Source organism: Myotis nattereri (genome assembly GCF_964212035.1).
Source record: "Myotis nattereri genome assembly, chromosome: 11".
NCBI lineage: Eukaryota > Metazoa > Chordata > Mammalia > Chiroptera > Vespertilionidae > Myotis > Myotis nattereri.
The window spans coordinates 28,579,322-28,599,558 of NC_138086.1; the positions used below are offsets into that span (position 1 = coordinate 28,579,322).

Below are 20,237 nucleotides of genomic sequence, written 5' to 3' on the forward strand. Positions count from 1 at the left end.
ACATTTTATGAAATAAATTAAATGCCATGAGACGGGTTATTGCCATCATTGCTTCTCCTTTACATATCACTATCCATAATTGTGACATTTTCAACCCATCAACTCTCCTTCCCTACCTTGATTATTTAACCTGTGTGAGAAAATTGTCTATGTCTGTCCACATCTTTGAATATCCCCTTTGTAGAGCATGGGTTAATCTCAGCAGGTTTGAAAGGACAAAATGCTTATTTCCAGAACTGCACACAGCATAACTGAACTTTGACATTACTACAGAACCTATTAAGTTCCTTAACCATAGGGCAGTGAGTTGTTTGGGGGCAGATGTACCAGCAATGTTTAGTACTAGTCATTGGATTTTTAACTTACACCTTGTTTGGGGAGGGTTGAGAATTTAGGCTGGTCATATAGCTGGGAGACACGTGGGCAACGAGCACACCTTGAACAGGTTTGGGCTGTCTGGTACCAAGGTGCTTCATACACATGGCAGTGGTGGTTCAAACCTGAAGACAGCCTGGCCGGTTGGCTCAGGGGTTGAATGTCGACACATGAACCAAGAGGTTCTCTGTTCAACTAACAGGGCACATGCCCACGTTGTACAAGAGGCAGTCAATCAATGATGTTTCTATCTCTCTATCCTTCTCCCTTCCTCTCTCTCTAAAAATCAATAAACACGTATTTTAAAAAAAACTAAGACAAAGTATATCCTAAGCAACCCAGTGGTAGGAGGGTAAGAAAGGTCTGTACTAGACTTCTCCCAATACATTCCCTTCTCCTGCCATTGCTATATTATGCTTGTTGCCTGTAACTTGTAAACTGAGTTCTGTGGATACTTTCAATAATCAAACACTGTCTCAAACATCGTAACGCACCTTTTGATAAGCTTAATTCAATTTTCTTCATTAATTGTTCACACTTAAACACAAAAACTAAAGCATGTCAAGCAAGTTATGCTACCACAGATTCAAATTCACTCTTGGCAAATGAGTCTTTTCCAAAAGTAAATTCACTTTAAATGGGCTAGCCTGCAAATAGCATGAAATAAAAGAGCAAATGTTGGTTCAATCAGTATTTTCTGGTAAACTTTGATCATTCTTTGCCTATCTGTAGGGTAAATAATACTTTTTCTTGCCAGAATAGCTTTTAAAAACTTTGAAAACTATTGCCTTTTACCCCAAAACTACTATCCTTATCCTTGAACTTCAGAAAAATGTAGAAAACAAATTCTAAAACTAAAAATTATTGAACTTCTCAAAGACTTAAATTTCCACATCTCAAAGTATTCCCCTTAGCTTTAATGACGTCAGCACTCCCATTATGAGTCAATGTCAGACTACTCTGTGCATTTAGGAATGTCCTCTCTAGTCGTAGTCTTTGCAAAACTGCATGTTGATGTGACTAAATACTACTAATCTCATCATTGTACAGGAAAGGTACAAGTGTGCTTTCCAACTTAACCACATACACAGTCTGAATGACCTGAGAATCTGGAGGTCAGATTCAAAACACAATATAAAAAAATGAACGTTACAAAATTTAAAAATTTGTGCTCCATAAAAGACACAATTAAGACAGCGAAAAAGCAAGCTACAGACGGGGGGGGGGGGGGGGGGGGGATTGCAAATGACATATCCAGTAAATACCATGTATCAAAAATGTACCAAGAAGTCTCCAAACTCAACACTAAGACAAACAAATGAATTAAAAAATAGGCAAAAGACTAGAATATGCACTTCACCAAGAAGAAATAAAGATGTCAAATAAGTACATGAAAAAATGTTCAACATCATCATCCACATGGCAAATGAAAATTAAAATAACCAGGGGATATCATGACAAATCTATCAAATGACTAGAGTAAAAACATACAAACAATGGCAAATTGTGTCAAGGATGGAGAACAACTGTAACTCATATGATTGTTGGTGGGGATGCAAAATGTTACAACCATTGAGAAAAGCGGTTTGGCAGCTTCCTACATAGTCAAACACACCACATGGTTCAACCATCTCACTGCTAGAGAAATAAAAACTAATGTTGATACAAACACCTGTGTGCAAATGTTTACAGCAGTTCTATTCACAATCACCAAAAATTGAAAACAAACTAAATGTCCTTCAAATAGACAAACTGTGGTACAAATATATAATGTAACTAGAGGCCCAGTGCATGAAATTCGTGCACTGGTAGGGTCCCTTGTGGCTGCTGACCGGGTACTCCCTCTCTTTCCCTGGCCACCTAAAGCTGCTGCCACGGCTGCCAGCCAGAGTCTCCCTCCCTTCCCCAAGTTGCCTGCTGCCACCACCCCTGCCAGCTGGGGCCTCCCTCCCTTCGCCGGCTGGCCCAACCCCCTGGTCGAACTCCTAGACGAACTCCCAGGTGAGAGGACAATTTGCATACGGTGCTTTTATTATATAGGAGACTATGCAACAATAAAAACTAAATAAGCTATTGATACAAGCCACAACATGGTTGGATCTCAAACAGATTATGCTGACTGAAAGAAGGCAATTTCAAAAGACTATATATACTGTATGATTCCATTCATATGATATTCTCAAAAGATAAAACAATAGGAATGAACAACAGCAAGTGACTTCTCCAGGGGGTGCAGGTGGTGGAGGGGGTGATTATAAAGAAATGACATGAAGGCATTCTCTGGGTTATAGAATGTTTCAGTATCCTACATGTGATGGTAGTTATATAAATCTATACATGTGCTAAAATTCATAGAGCTAGAAAGTCAATAATAAAGAGACATTCTAGCTAACATCTTAGCACACAAAGGTGGCAATGAGTGATGGACTGATTTGACAACTGATATTGAGGACCATTACTGCCCACATTCCACACTGCCCCACACTGGTGGAAATTATTGTGCCCACTGCCTGTGTGTATATTAGCAAGAATTAATTTCCTAGAGAGAGGGTAACTCAATTTCAGGCAAACTTCAGGACACTTCCATCATCATGGACTGTTGCACAGTCCTTTAGAGGAAGATTAAAATAAATAACCATTGTTTCCCTAATTACTACTTCTTTCCCCTTCATTAACAACATCCAGAATCTTCCCAGGAGGGATTAACCCAGCGGTTCTCAACCTGTGGCTCGTGACCCCATTGGGGATTGAAATACCCTTTAACAGCGGTTGCCTAAGACCATCAGAAAATACATATATAATTACATATTGTTTTTGTGATTAATCACTATGCTTTAATTATGTTCAATTTTTTAACAATGACATAGGGCGTCACCACAACATGAAGAACTGTATTAAAGGGTCGCGGCATTAGGAAAGTTGAGAACCACTGGATTAACCCCAACTCCACATGTAGAAATGGCTTCTACTAGTATTCTCTTAAGGCAATCAAATCAGTCTTTTATTTCCTTTGACTACTCTGATTGATTTAGCAATGGGTGGTTCAACCAAAAAAGACTATTGAGGCAAAAAAGACTCCATTCCTGGGTTATGGTTGAGCTATGGAGGAGGTAAGCTCTGTGTTAGTGGACCTGAAGCTGGAGCTGAGTCACTTCAAGGGCTGATTACTGTCTTTCAATGATAAGGGGAGAGTCAGCTGAGAAAGCCAGGAGACAGAGGGTGTGAAATTGTATCCTGCCTTTTCCTTTGTTCTTCTGGCCCAATGTTTCCAAGTTTACTTCTAGGTGGTAGCAATCCAGACCCCTGCCCAATCCTGCTGCCTCAGAATCTCCAGGGAAGTTCTGGGACAGGAACTACTCTGGACTCACCTTAAGCTAGTCCTAATGTTGACGTTTTCAGGAATATGAACCAATAAATTTCCTTTATATTCTCAGAAAATTTGAGATAGACCTGTTAGTTGGCAACAAAAGCATCCTAACAGAACCCCACTCGATTCCTTTCCTTGGTTGTTGTTGTTGTTCAATCTTTTCTTTGCAGAGGTATAAGCATAAACTCTCAATTGAGGTATTCTTATGTCTCAAATAAAGTTCAAAGGACAATCTCAGTATTTCCAAAACAACCCAGAAGAAAACAGGTTGAGAAATAGATCTGTCAATCTCTCTTCCCTCCCACTGCTCCTCCCTCTGGCCCTCCTTTCTTTGATTAAATAGGCCCTAGGACTCCCATCCAAAAGTGTTCCGAATCACTCCCAGAAAACTGAAGTCCTAGGCTCTCCAAGATGGAACTCACTGCAGGAGATCACCGCATACCTCTAAGTGATGGAAACAGCATTCCTATCATTGGGTTTGCTACCTACTCACACCCTAATTTGGTAACTTTATGTCTCTTTCTGTATTGTTTTTTTTTTTAATAAGAAACTTTTCTAAAGTATAATCTGTAATATATTTTAAATGGATCTAATTGATTCACTTTTTGTAATACTGAAAGCAACTTCCAAGGGCTATTGTTTGGCTGAATGAGTATTGAGCCAAACATTAAACTAAATCAATTTGTGATTTAAAATTATCTTGGATTAGAGAATGGGACCTTTCTGCTTTCTTGACTAAAATTCAGCAGGGTGCTTCTTATTTTATTGATCTCAAGCACATGAAATTAGTGAGTTTATGTCCTGTGATTTTTTTTTAAGTTCATATTTGATCACTTTTAGTTCAGTCTAAAATGCATCTCTGTAGCAATATGTTTACAAATACATCTCCTAGGGCAAAGGAAACTACGGAGAAAATAAACAAATAGGACTATATCAAAATAAGCTTCTGCACAGCAAAAGTAACCATCAACAAAATGAACAAGGAGCCCACAGTATGAGGGAACATTCTCACCAACACTTGCTGATTTTTTAAATGTTTGCAACTCTGGTTTTAATTTGCACTTCCTTTTAAATCTACATGAGATTAATTTTTCATATTTTTATTAGACATTTGGAGATCTTTTGCAAAGTGGCTGTGTCTTCCACGAACGTTTTTTTTTTTAATTGGATTTCTCTTCTCTTATTGCTATAGTGGATTTTTAAAATATTTGCATATGTGTTATTCGTCAGTTATATCTACATGGAAATATCTCTTCCCACTTACCTTTTTACTCTTTTAATGAATGGTGTCTTCTGATGAACAGAGATTCCCAATTTTAATGTGCTCACATTTAGCACTCTTTTAATTTACCATTAGTACTTTCTGTGGCTTAAGAAATGCTTCTCTACCCAAGTGTTAAATTGGGAAATCTGGGAACAGCCTCTGAGAAGGAGATTTGCACGCAGGAGGCTTGTTGGAGAGTACTCTCAGAGACCAGGCCTGTAAGGGTGTGTGCAATGGGGACAGTTGAACTGCAATGCAGTTGCTCATCAATGCCACAGGGAGTTCTGGAATGGGAATGGTGCCACAGAGTTGTGCTGAGTTTAGGTCAGGGCATCAGGCCTTTATACCCTGGGTCATCCATAGAGGGAACCAGATGTGAGTAATGAGCAGCCAATGCTTCTGAGGACTGAGGAAATGGGGTTCATTATGACATATTCTACCCCTGCTGTCAATTTCTTTTATATGCTAAGTTCACCCCTGGGAACAACTCTTCCATAATTCTGTTTGGTCTGTTTCCTGGGAAAATTTTTAAAGAGGTAGGTTAGCAGGATGAATAGGGCCCTTGCCACTAAAGCTGTAGTCAGTTGTAACTTCTACTTATTCTCTTCCTCCCAGAATCCCCATTCTAAGTTCCCTGTATCCTTAGCCAATATCTCTGCTAATCTGGGTGACTTACCTAGTGTTATGTCCCAAATCCTCATCCCTGAGTTGTCTGAATCCCTAGTCAGCTACCCTCTCAAGTTATGGCTGCTGCTTTGTCCATTAACAATCACAATTGGTAATGAGTATATCATTGGTTCACCTATCCCCTTGTGATAAGGTATGTTACCCCTGCCAACATGGCAATTCTTTCCTTGAATGCTGAACTCTTACAATAAGGAGGCTGATTTCCCCTGTGAATTAGGACCTTTAGAGTCACAGAGCCTAAAATTCAGGGATGGGAAGCACACATTTTCCAAGTAGGTCAAAGGGAGTGATGCTAAAATGAATCACTCCAACTGTGTTTTCAGACTCATGTATTGTACTTATTGCACAATACCATACAAATATGTTGCCCTAGGACATATGTTATATCCTGTAGTTCCAAAGACAGAGAAGCATTGATCAGACCATCAAACCTCAGAGGGAAGGTAGGGGAGGGTGGGGGTAAGGGGGAGATATCAACCAAAGGACTTATATGCATTCATATAAGCCTAACTAATGGACACAGACAACAGGGGGGTGAGGGCAAGAGTGGGGCGGGGGGACAATGGGGGGATAAGGACACATATGTAATTCCTTAATCAATAAAGAAAAAAAAAGAAAGTTCATCCTTAAGGACTTGCTCATTTCTCAAGTGGCGGAAGGGTGCTATTGGCCATTTTAGGAAACAGAACTCTTTATTTTATTGACATTGTCCTTAATTGTGAAAAAAAATCTTTGCACTCCTATCATATCACTTATTTCAGTCTCCATATATGGTATTCTATTTGATCTTTCTGATTTTTCTCTCTAAAATTTATTTTCCTAACAAAGCTGTTAGAATTTATATAGAATTCTCTAATGATACATTTAAAAATTATAAAGTTTGTTGTTTATGTCCACATATCCAACTAGTTTATCCAGATAGGCTAAAATTAATTAGTAATTAATTACTAACTTAGTAATTATAGTTCACCCCACTGCTGCTTCTGCCATGTAAGGGTGAATATTTTTTTAAATATGTTTTTATTGATTTTAGAGAGAAAGGAAGAGAGAGAGAGAGGAACATGGATCAGTTGCCTACAGTATGCACCCACGTCCTGGGTATGTGCCATAAGTGGGAAGTGGACCAGTTACCTTTTGGTGCATGAGATGATGCTCAAGCAACTGAGCCACTCCAGCCAATGCAGGGAGAATACTTTATTTTATTTTATCTTATTTTATTTTTTATTGTCTAAAGTTTTACATGTGTGTCCTTTTTCCCCAATTGACCCTCCCATTTCACCAGCCATTCCCACCCCGGGCAAGCCCCCAGCACCCCAATGTCTGTGTCCATTGGTTAAGCTAATATGCATGCATACAAATCCATTAGTTGCTCTCTAACCTCCCCTCCACTACCATTTGTCTCTAGATCGATCTATTTTTCTTCATCAAATTATGTTGATCATTTTATCCCATATATGAGTGAGATCATGCAATATTTATCTTTCTCTGACTGGCATATTTTGCTTAGAATAATGCTCTCCAGTTCGATCCATGATGTTCCAAATGGTAACAATTCCTTCCTTTTGACAGCAGCGTAGAATTCCATTGTGTAGATGTACCACCATTTTTTAATCCACTCATCTGCTGATGGGCACTTAGGCTGTTTCCAAATCTTAGCTATGGTGAATTGTGCTGCTATGAACATAGGGATGCATATATCCTTTCTGATTGGTGTTTCTGGTTTCTTGGGATATAGTCCTAGAAGTGGGATTACTGCGTCAAAAGGGAATTCCATTTTTTAATTTTTTGAGGAAACTTCATACTGTCTCCCACAGTGGCTGCACAAGTCTGCATGCCCACCAGCAGTGCAAGAGGGTTCCTTTTTCTCCACATCCTTGCCAGCACTTGTCATTTGTTGATTTGTTGATGATAGCCATTCTGAAAGGTGTGAGATGGTACCTCATTGTTTTTTTGATTTCCATCTCTCAGGCGATTAGTGAATTTGAGCATGTTTTCATCTGTCTCTGGTCCATCCGTATGTCCTATTACGAAAAGTGTCTATTTAGAGGCTTTGACCATTTTTTGATTGGATCGTTTATCTTCCTAAGGAGAATACTTTTAACAAAGAAAGAGTATACCATATATTCAGTTTTTAGAAAAGTCTCTTTAGTGATGGTTGAATAATTAAAGACTTTCACTACTATAGCTTGTTTCTGTGACATAATCTTTACTAAACAAAACACCATCCAAATATTACTTCAGGCTAATAGTCAATACCACACTTCTACGTTAGCTCTTGTCTTTTTCACTTCCTTTTTTATTGAATTTATTGGCGTAACATTAGTTAACAAAATTATATAGATTTCAGGGGTATAATTCCATAATACAGCATGAATATTGTAATTTCATCAACCAAAGTCATCTCTTTTTATCACCATTTATCATCCCTTTACACTTTTCTACTTCCCTCCACCCCCCTTTCCCTGTAGTAATCACCATACTTTGTCCATGAGGAAGTTTGTTTTGTTTTATTTAATCCCTTCATCTTTTTTATTCAGCCCCTCAACCCCTGTGACCTCTGACAGCTGTCAATCTTGTCTCTGTATCTATAAGACTGTTTTTATTTTTTTTTGTTAATTTTGTTCATTAGATTCCACATATAAGTGAGATCATGTGATACTTATCTTTCTCTGACTGGATTATTTCACATAGCATAATACTTTCCAGGTCCATCCAGGTTGTTGCGAAGGGTAAAATTTCCTTCTTTTCAACAGCAGAGTAATAGTCCATTGTATAAATGTATCACAGCTTTTTTATCCATTTGTTTGCTGATAGGCACTCGGGCTGCTTCCAAATCTTGGATATTACAAATGATGGTGAAATGAACATAGGGGTACATATCTTCTTTCCAATTAATGTTTCAGGTTTCTTTGGCTATATCCCCAGAAATGGAATCATTTGTTCATAAGGCAGTTCCATTTTTAATTTTGTTTCCTTACCTAAGGATATATTTATTGATTTTAGAGAGTAATAGAGGAAGGAACAGAGAGGGAGGGAGAGAGAAACAGTGAGAGGGGGAGAGAGAGAGAGAGAGAGAGATGAGAGAGAAATATTGATTGGTTGCCTCCTGCATGCACCATGACCAAGGCATGAACCCACAACCTAGGTATGTGCCCTGACTGGGAATCGAACCTGAAACCTTTTGGTGTATGGGACAATGTTCCAACCTACTGAGCAACCTGGCCAGAGCTCCACTTTTCATTTTTTGAGGAAACTCCATACTGCGTTCCACAGCAGCTGCACCAATAGGCATTCCCACCAACAGCACCCAAGGGTTTCCTTTACTCCACATCGTCACGCACACTTGTTTATTAATTTACTAGAGGCCCGATGCACACAATTTGTGCAAGGGGCTCAGCCCACACAGCCCTGGCTTCGTCTGGAAAGTCATCTGGATGGTTGTTCTGCTGTTTGGTCTAATTAGCATATTTGCTCTTTATTATATAGGATTGATGATAGCCATTCTGATAGGTGTGAGGTGATATCTTATTGAGGTTTTAATTTGCAGTTCCCTGTTGAATAGTAACACTGAACATCCTTTCATATATCTATCTATTGGCCAACTGTTTGTAGAGACACATTTTTATATATTTAAAATGTCATCACAGAGCACCATAGTGGACTACATAGACCTATGTCTATCTGCCCTTAAATCTACAACTAATCAGACATCTTTAATGCAATAAAAGTTACTCTGTTCAACACACTAGCAAGCTTGAGAGAGACACACATTGGTACATCTGAAGGAGGGTGTATTGGAACACTTAGGGGAGGCAATATGAGGGAGAAAACAGAGATGGTGTCTGCAGATGTGGTTCCACAGCCACCGTGGCTAGCCTGTGGCCCCAGCTAATGGGGTCGTGTGGAGGAGTCAGGGTGTGGCCCTCATACTATGGCCCAGTGGAGAGTAAGAGGGATAGAAACAGCATGGGCACCTGAGAACCTGCTTCCTCCTCCCTTAGTGCAGTGGAGCCTGGTAGCAAAAGCAAAGACATGTCTCTGGTCTCCCAGCTCTATATAGTGTAGTGGCACCAGACAGGAAGGGAACCAGGGAACCGAGCACTGGGTTCACAAAGCAAACTCTCCCCTCAGCCACCCCATCCTCATACCATAGTAGTGAGGCCTCCAGACCCAGAGGAACAAAATACAGCAGAGCACTCACCACCCTATCACCCAGGTGGCAACTCCCATGACCACAGTGGTGACCCCCACCCCCACCCCAGGGGCAAGTAGAATTGGTAAGAGAAAACAGAAGCTTGTACTAGAGCACCATCTACTTGAAAACAAAACAAAACAAAGACCTCTAATTATCAACTTGATGAATTAAAATTAAGACAGTACCTAAATAAGAAAGATATTCACTGTTTTAAATGTTCCAGCAGAGGAACAACCCACCAAGTACCATGAACAATCAAGGTAACATGGTAACACAGAAAGGAAATAACAATTCCACAAATAAGTGAGATCATGTGATATTTATCTTTCTCTGACTGGCGTATTTCGCTTAGCATAATGCTTTCCAGTTCCATCCATAATGCTGCAAATGGTTAACAATTCCTTCTTTGTGACAGCAGCATAGAATTGCATTGTGTAGATGTACCACCATTTTTTAATCCATTCATCTGCTGATGGGCACTTAGGCTGTTTCCAAATCTTAGCTATTTTAAATTGTGCTGCTATGAAAATAGTGGTGCATATATCCTTTCTGATTGGTGTTTCTGTTTTTTGTAATACATTCCTAGAAGTGGAATTACTGGGTCAAATCTAAGTTCCTTTTAATTTTTTGAGGAAACACCATACTGTTTTCCACAGTAGCTGCACTAGTCTGCATGCCCACCAGCAGAGCAAGAGGGTTCCTTTTTCTCCACATCCTCGCCAGCACTTGTTGTTTGTTGATTTGTTGATGATAGCCATTCTGACAGGTGTGAGATGGTACCTCATTGTTGTTTTGATTTGCATTTCTCAGATGATTAGTGACTGCGCATGTTTTCATATGTCTCTTGGCCTTTTGTATATACTATATTTAGGTCCTTTACCCATTTTTTATTGGATTGTTTATCTTCCTTTTGTTAAGTTGTATGAGTTCCCTGTACATTTTAGAGATTAAACCCTTATCAAAGATAACACTGGCAATATGTTATCCCATATTTGCAGTGAGCTTTCTTGTTCTTTTGTTAATGGTTTCTTTCGCTTTGCAGAAGCTTTTTATTTTGATGTAGTCTTATTATTTTATTTTCTCCTTAGTTTCCATTGCCGTAGGAGCTATATCAGTGAAGATACTGCTATGACACATGTCTGCTACTTTGTTGCCTATGGCTTCTTCTAAACTCTTTATGGTTTCCCGTCTTACGTTTAAGTCCTTTATCCATTTTGAGTTTCTTTTTGTGTATGGTGTAAGTTGGTGGTTAGTTTCATTTTTTTTTTTTTTCAAATATCTGTCCAATTTTCCCAACACCATTTATTGAAGAGACTGTCTTGACTCCATTGTATGGTCTTGTCTACTTTGTCACATATTAATTGAGCATAATGGTTTGGGTTGACTTCTGGGTTCTCTGTTCTGTTCCATTGGTCTATATGTCTGTTCTTGTGCCAGTACCAGGAAATTTCGAGAACAGTGGCTTTGTAATACAGCTTGATATCCGGTATTGTGATCCCTCCAACATTGTTTTTCCTCCTCAGGATTGCTGTGGCTATTTGGGGCCCTTTTAAAAAATTCCATATGAGTATTTGAAGAGTTTGTTCTATGCCTGTGAAATATGCTGTTGGTATTTTAATGAGGATTGCATTGAACCTACAGATTGCTTTGGGTAGTATGGACATTTTAATTTTGTTGATTCTACCAATCCATGAACAGGGTATATTCTTCCATTTGTTTATATATTCTTCTATCTCTTTTTTCAGCATCCTGTTATTTTCTAAGTACAGGTCCTTTACATCCTTGGTTAAATTTATTCCTAGGTATCTTACTTTTTTTTGTTGCAATGGTAAATGGGATTGTTATTTTAGTTTCTCTTTCTGTGAGTTCATTATTGGTATATAAAAAAGCCACAGATTTCTAGGTGTTAATTTTGTATACTGCTACAGTGCTGCATTCATTTACTAAGTCTAGTAGTTTTTTAATGGAGTCTTTAGGGTTTCGATGTACAATATCATGTCATTTGTGATAATGACAGTTTTACTTCTTTTCCAATTTGGATGCCTTTTATTTCTTCTTGTCTGATCTCTATGGCTAGCACTTCAAGTACTACGGTGAACATGGGCAGTGAAAGTGGGCATCCATGTCTTGTTCTTATTAGGGGAAATGGTTTTAGTTTTTGCTATAAAGCTTTTATTATGTTGAGGTATGATCCCTCTACTCCCACTTTACTGAGAGCTTTTATCAGAAAAGGGTGCAGGGTTTTTGTCAAATGCCTTTTCTGCATCAATTGATATGATTATGTGATTTTTAAAAATATTTTATTGATTTTTTACAGAGAGGAAGGGAGAGGGATAGAGAGTTAGAAACATCTCTATGGAGAGAAACATCCATCAGCTGCCTCCTACACACCCCCTTCATTATTTCCTTCCTTCTGGTTACCCTGGGGTTTTCTTGCTGCTCTCTTTAAATGGCAGGGTTCGCCGAAACCGGTTTGGCTCAGTGGATAGAGTGTCAGCCTGCGGACTGAAGGGCCCCAGGTTCGATTCCGGTCAAGGGCATGTACCTGGGTTGCGGGCACGTCCCCAGTGGGGGATATGCAGGAGGCAGCTGATCGATGTTTCTCTCTCATCGATGTTTCTAACTCTCTGTCTCTCTCCCTTCCTCTCTGTAAAAAATCAATAAAATATATTAAATAAATAAATAAATAAATAAATAAATAAATAAATTGCAAGGTTAGATAATTTACCTTTTCTTTTTTCTTTTTAGGTAGGCCTGCAGAGCTATGAACTTCCCTCTCAGGACTGCTTTCACTGTGTCCCATAGATTTTGGATTGTTGTGTTTTCATTGTAATTTGTTTCCAGATGCTTTTTATTTCTTCTTTGATCTGTTTGCTATTAAACCCAATCATTGTTTAATAGCATGCTATTTATCCTCCAAGTGTTTGATTTTTTTCATTGTTTATATTGTAATTTTATGCCATTGTGATCTGAGAAGATGCTTGGTATGATTCCTACCTTCTTGAATTTGAACAGACCTTGCCTGTGCACTAACATGTGGTCTATCTTTGAAAATGTCCCGTGTGTACTAGAGAAGAATATATAATCTGTAGCTTTGGGGTGAAATGTTCTGAAGATGTCTATTAAGTCCATCTGATCTAGTGAGTCATTTAGGATTGCTGTTTCTTTGCTTTTTTAAAAATTTTTCATTTTTTGCTTAGAGGATTTATCCAGTGGTGTCAATGGGGAATTATAGTCCCCTACTATGATTGTATTGCTGTCAATCTCTCCCTTGATATCTTCCAGAAGTCTTTTTTCTGTACTTGGGAGCTCCTGCATTGGGTGCATATATATTTACCTGAGTTATTTCCTAGTTCTGAATTGCTCCCTTTAGTATTATGAAGTCGCCCTCCTTATCTCTTGTTGTGGCCTTTACTTTGAGGTCTATTTTGTCAGATATAAGTATTGCTATCCCAGCTTTTTTCTCATTTCCATTTGCCTGAAAAATTTTTTTCCACCCCTTCACTATCAGTCTGTGTAAATCCTTTATTTTGAGGTGGGTCTCTTGTAGACAGCAAATATATGGGTCACGTTTTCTTATCCATTCAGCTACCCTATGTCTTTTGATTGGAGCATTTAATTATTTACATTTAATGTTATTATTGATAGGTACTTGTTTGTCATCATTTTTATTCTTCATGCTTATGTTCCTTCTTGCCTTTCTATTTCTTCTTTTTATAGCAGCCACTTTAGCATTTCTTGCATTTCTGGCTTGGTAATAAACTCTCTTAGCCCTTTTTTTTGTCTGAGAAGCTCCTGCTTCCACCTTCAATTTTGAATGATGGCCTTGCTGGGTATAGTATTCTTGGATTCAGTCCCTTGCTTTACATCACTGTATATTTCATTCCATTCCCTTCTGGCCTGATGTGTTTCTGTTGAGAAATCAGTTTTTATTCTAAATGGGAGATCCCTTGTAGGTAACTTTCTGTCTCTCTCTGGCAGCCTTTAAGATTCTTACTTTGTCATTGATGTTTGCCAATTTAATTATGATGTGTCTTGGTGTCGGTCTTTTTTGGGTTCAACTTGTTTGGGACTCTATGTGCTTTTTGGACTTGTATGGTTTTTTTCTTCCCAATATCAGGGAAGTTTTCTGTCATTATTTTTTGAACAGGTTTTCTATTCCTTGCTCTGCTTCCTCTCCTTCTGGTACCCCTATTATGCAGATGTTTCATTTCGTGTTGTCCCAAAGCTCCCTTAGGTTCTCCTCCTGCTTTTTGTTTTCTTTCCAGTTGTTGCTGTGTTTGTGTGTTTTTTCCTACCTTGTCTTCTAATTCAGTGATGCAGTCCTCAGCCTTTTCTAGTCCACAGTTGAAGTCTTCCATTGTGTTCTTTATTGCAGGTAGGTCATTCATTATTTCCTCTTGGTTCCTTTTCATGTTAGTGACATTCTCATTCAGCTCCTTATAATTCTCATTGAGTTGTGTGTATTTAGACATGTCATCTAGCCATTTGAGCATCCTTATTAACCATTACTCTGAATTCTTTCCCTGACCTGTTATTTGCCTCCATTTCATTTAAGTCTCTTTCTGGTGATCCTCTTTTTCTTTCCTTTGGGGATTGTTTTTTTATCTCCCCATTTTTTTGCTGTAACGTTTTCATTGTTTCTATGTCATAGATCCAACTGCTTTTCTACCCAGGTCCTTTTGGAGGTGGTGTTATGTAGTTGGTGGTTTGGGGGTTCCAGTGATGTGGTCTCTAAGGTCTCCTGGGCTTGGTGATCTAGTGAAGCCCCCTACTTGAGCTATGTGGGTTCTCAAGAGGTAGTTGGGTCTTGAATGTTAGTTTTTGATTTGTGGATGAAGTTCATTCACGGATTGGCAATGTGACTCACCCATGGCTTCCTTGTGCAAGCTGTTGTGGATATGATCATGGTTCCGGCCCTTGTGGAAAGGGTTGCCTGAGGTCTCACAGGTACATGCTCACTGTGAGTTCCCAGTCCATGTCGTGGGAGGAAGGGGTCTCGGGGCCTGAGGCTCAGGTACTCTGACGTTGGCCAGTGTTGTGTGACTTGCTGGGGTAGCATCACTCTGCAACTTACTATGAGGGTCCCAGAGCCCGTGACAGTGGGGGGCGGCTATCCCATTGTCTGTGGTTAAGGCAGTGTGACTCTGGCAAAGTGATTTCCCTCTCTCAATTATGAGGGTGTTCAGGAGCCAGCAGCTGGGGATATAGGAATATGGGGAGTCTGTGGCTGAAACAATGTGACCGTGTCTGGGGAGGTGAGTCCTCAGTAACACACCAAGGTGTCCAGAGGTAGGCAGCTGGGAGGGGGGTGTCATGGATCCTGCTGAGAGAGCCATATGCCCTTGGTTGGAGATGCACGTGCCCAGTGGCAGCTCACTGAGGGGCCCAGGAACTGTGCCAGGGCTATGTTCTCGCAGGGTCTACATACTGGAGTGGCGTGATCATGTGTGCTGCCGGCCCTGGGGACGGAAAAGTCCCAGTTTCTGCTTCAGGAGATGTGCACCTTTCGTTAGCTATGCACGCCCACTGGTGGCTTACAGAGGCACCCCGGTGCTTTCTGCTGGGGCGGTGGGCTCAGGGGCCCACGTGCTGGAGTGGAGCAACTGCGGGGACTGGATGCCGGCAGCCCGGGTCACACCTTGTAGCAGCTCAGAGAGGAACCCAAGAGCCACATTACTGGGGCAGCGAACTCAGGGAGCCTGTGCGCTGGCTCAGTGCGACTGCGGTGACTGGAGGTCAGCAGCTAACGAGGGGGAAGTTCAAGTTTCTGCTGCCGGGGCCTTGTTCCCTTGGTTGGATATGCGCACACCCAATGGTGGCTCATGGAGATACCTGGGAGCCGCCTGCCAGGGTGGCAGGCTCAGAGGGACCCACTTGCTGAAGCCACGCGACTGTGGTGTCTCTGGGCAGGCAGGTGGGGAGGGCGAAGTCCCAGTTTCTGTTGTAAGAGCTGTGTTTCCTTGTTTGGATATGAGTGCACTCAGCGGGAGCTCACAGAGGCACCCGGGAGCCAGGCGGCGGGCTCAGGAGGCCTGTGCAGTGGAAACGCAACTTTGGTGTCTGGAGGTCAGTAGCCTGGGAGGGAGAATTCGCACTTACTGCTGCAGGATCCGTGAGCCCTTGGAGATGGACATGCTAGGGTCTTTAGGTCTGCAGGTCTGTGGGCGGGGAAGCAGTACTTCGGCTGGTGTGGCTGCAGGGTCATGGGAAGTGTCCAAAGCTAGCCTACATGGTTGTGCTGATGACTTCCTAGAGGAGGACACTCTCCCCTTCAAGATGGTCTGGGCTCTGTGCCTGAACCCCACAGGCTGGAGAGTGCCTGAAGCAGTGGTAGGGGCTCCCTGCCCAGGAGAGCTTGGTCTGCCAGCCTCTGATACTCCTGCTAGATTTAACTGTCCCTCGCTCACTGACACACACTACATACATCCACACACTCTCCTTTCACCGCCTCACTCACTCATACACACTACATACATCCACTCTCCTTTCACCCCCTCACTCACTCACGCCCATCCTGCCAGCCACCATCTTCTGTTCCCATTCTTTTTTGTCTTGCTTCTTTTCTTCACTATACTTATTTGATATTCATCCATGTTGCTGTGTCTATCAATAGTTCATTCCTTTTTACTACCTATTAGTTTTCCATTCTGTGGCTATATCTCAGTTTACCCGAACCTTTGATTTATAACTGAACCTACGTCAATGAACTGTGCCTTCCTATAGCATGGAAACCATGAAATATCTTGTCACTAGTCACACTGATCAATTCACATCTCTGAAACCACAACTCTAAGGGCAGACCTGGGATGGATGGAGTCTCCCACTGAGGATGGAATGCTCCCTAGAAGGTCAGTTTCTCCAGCCTCTAGATACCATCTTCCAATCACAACAGCATGGAATTGGGAATTTGTCATTTTCACTCTACAGCAGTGTCCTGATTAATACCGTCTAAACTAAATGAAAGACTCATTTCTTTTCTCCCAAACCTCAACCCCTTTATTTCAGACTCCTAAGGGGAGCTGGAGAGCAGGAGTGCAGTTCGCCATCGATGTTGGGTACCGGCACATTGATGGGGCCTACATCTACCGGAATGAGCACGAAGTGGGGGAGGCCATCAGAGAGAAGATAGCAGAAGGAAGGGTGAAGAGAGAGGATATTTTCTACTGCGGAAAGGTGAGAGCTTCCCTTCACCCTCCATCCCCTCATATTAATGATGGACCTGATGTCACTTTTCTCTGCCCAAGAAAGTTGGACTCACGAAGAGGAGTGAATTTTCAACTGCCAAATTCCTTATTCTTGCCAAGATATTAGGGACTAATAATCCCCTTGAAGTGAACTTCGGGCAAAACTCTTTCTTCATACATGGGCACAGATTTAAAATAATATGCAAAGAACCAAGTCTATAGAACAAAAATTAGGGAAGTGGAGGAAAAGGAAGAGATGGTTCATATTACAGAAGCATTTGCTAAAGGTTTCTTTAAACCTTTATGCCTTCTTTTGTGCCAATTCGTTCATAGATAACTCTTTTTTTTATTAAATCTTTATTGTTGAAAGAATGACATATGTCCCCCATTGAACCCTTCTAGCCCACCTCCAACACCCACCCCAGGCCTTCACCATCCTATTGTCTGTGTCCATGGATTTAATATGTGTTTGTGTGTGTGTGTGTGTGTGTGTGTGTGTGTAGACATAGATAGATAGATAGATATAACTATACACACACACACACACACACACACAAACACACACATGCATACAAGTTCTTTCATTTATCTCTTCCCACCCAGCCAACCTCCCTCGCTTTCCCTCTGTTATTCAACAGTCTGTTCAATGCTTCTATGTCTCTGGAACTATTTTGTTCATTAGTTTATTTTGTTCATTAAATTCCACTTATGAGTGAGATCATGTGCTACTTGTCTTTCTCTGACTGGCTTTTTTTGCTTAACATAATATGCTAAAGGTCCCTCCATGCTTGCTCAAAGAGTAAAGGATCCTTTTTCTGGCACATGGTATCTATCTATGTATATAAAAGCCTAAGCAACCAACCGATCAACCAGTAACTATGATGCACACTGACCACCAGGGGGAAGACACTCAAAGCGGGAGCTACCCCTGGTGATCAGTGCACTCCCACAGTGGTAGTCCTGCTCAGCTGATTGCCAGGTGCCAGATGCTGGGCTCATGGCTGGTAAGCGCCACTAAGGTGGCACAAGCCTTTTCTGATCGGGAGTGACTGGGAGTGAACCCATGGCAGGCAAAGCAGGGCCGGGAGGCAGGAGCAGAAGGTGGCGTTGGACTGCCAGTTTTGGCCTAATACCCACAGGCCATGCTGAGGGACCCCATCAGTGCACAAATCTGTACACCAGTCCTCTAGTTCCATGATATAAATGTACCACAACTTTTTTATCCAGTCATGTACTAATGGACACTTGGGTTTTCCTGGCTTTAGTTTTTATAAATTGTGCTATGAACATAGGGGTGCATATATCCTTTCTGATTCGTGTTTCAGGTTTCTTAGGATATATTCCTAAAGTGGGATCACTGGGTCAAGAGGCAGTTCCATATTTAATTTTTTGAGGAAACTCCATAATGTTTTCCATAATGGCTGCACCAGTCTGCATTCCCACTAGCAGTGTACTAGAGTTCCCTTTTCTCTACATCCTTGCCATCACTTGTTATTTGTTGATTTACTGATGGTAGCCATTCTAACAAGTGTGAGGTGATACCTCATTGTTGTTTTAATTTGGATCTCTCTGATGATGAGTGACTTTGAGGATTTTCCATATGTCTCTTGGCCATGTGTGTATCCACTTTGGAAAGTGTCCATTTAGGTCCTTTGCCCATTTTTTAATTGGATTGTTTGTCTTCCTTTTGTTAAGTTGTATGACTTTCTTATATATTTTGGTTTTTTTTGATGTTTTTAAATATATTTTTTATTGATTTTCAGAAAGAAAGGGAAAGGGGGAGAGAGATAGAAACATCAATGATGAGAGAGAATCATTGATTGGCTGCCTCCTGCATGTCCCTTCCTGGGGATCAAGCATGCAACCTTGGCATGTGCCCTTAACTGGAATTGAACCTGGGACCCTTCAGTCTGCAGGCCGACAATTTATAGAGTGAGCCAAACCAGCTAGGGCTCCTAATATATTTTGGGTATTAACCCTTTGTAAGATGTATCCTTGCCAAATATTGTGGGCTCCCTTTTCATTTTATTGATGGTTTCTCATGCTGTGCAGAAGCTTCTTATTTTGATGTAGTCCTATTTGTTTATTTTCTCCTTAGTTTCCTTTGCCCTAGCACTGTGATCGGCAAACTGCGGATCACGAGCCACATGCAGCTCTTTGGCCACTTGAGTGTGGCTCTTCCACAAAATACCACATGCGGGTACACACGTACAGTGTGATTGAAACTTCGTGGCCCATGTGCAGAAGTCGGTATTTTGTGGAGGAGCCACACTCAAGGGGCCAAAGAGCCGCATGAGGCTCGCAAGCTGCCGTTTGCCAAGCCGCAGTTTGCCGACCACTGCCCTAGGAGATGTATCAGTAAACATATTACTAGGAGAGATATCTGAGATTTTGCTGCCTGTAATTTCTTCTAGGATTTTTAAGGTTTTACTAGAGGCCCAGTGAATGGATTCATGCAAATTGAAAGAAAAGTAATTAGAAGATGGCCAGTGGGGTGGGACTGGGCGAGATGGGCCAGACACGCCCTGGAGCCAACCTCCTATGGTCCTTCCCCCGCCAGCCACACCTGGGGCAGCGCCAAGGCTCAGAGGGCATCTGCTGAGTGAGCGGGGTTCCTCCAGTAGCTGGGGTCCCTCAGCCTGGCATGCAGGGATCTGGCCAAAACTGACAGTCCAACATCCCCCGAGGGGTCCCAGAGTATAGGAGGGCACTCTGCCAAGTTGCTGTTGCTTGGCTGCTCCTGTGTTGAGCGTCTGCCCCCTGGTGGTCAGTGCGCATCATAGCTAACAGTTGGAGCATCTACCCCTGGTGTTCATTGCATGTCATAGCTACCGGTCAGACAGTCGAACAGTTGGAAATTAGCACTGCACAGAGGAAGACTTGCCTCCAAATTAGGTCCTCGGTGGTTCAGGTGAATCTTAAAGTCTCTGAATCTTTAGGTCCATTATTCTTATTTTAAAAATAATTTTTTATCTTTCAATTACAGCTAATGTACAATATTATATTAGCTTCTGGTGTACAACCCAGTGATTAGACATTTATATAACTTATGAAGTGCTCACCCTAATAAGTCTAGTACCCATCTGAGACCATACGTAGTTATTACAATATTATTGACTGTACTAGAGGCCCGGTGCATGAAATTCACCCCAGCCTGGCCTG

The 20,237-nt window shown here is 41.3% G+C and overlaps 1 protein-coding gene across 1 annotated transcript in view; it reads left to right on the forward strand.

Annotated features, from left to right (window-relative positions):
- Positions 1 to 4,153: 4,153 nt before the first annotated feature.
- LOC308526865 (aldo-keto reductase family 1 member D1-like) overlaps positions 4,154 to 20,237 on the forward strand; it is a gene marked incomplete at both ends in the record, with an annotated part of 48,665 nt that continues 32,581 nt past the window's right edge. The window contains 2 exons of the mRNA XM_081102116.1: positions 4,154 to 4,246; positions 16,897 to 17,064. Of these exons, the coding sequence (XP_080958242.1) occupies positions 4,154 to 4,246; positions 16,897 to 17,064 (261 nt within the window). The remainder of the gene's footprint in view (positions 4,247 to 16,896; positions 17,065 to 20,237) is intronic.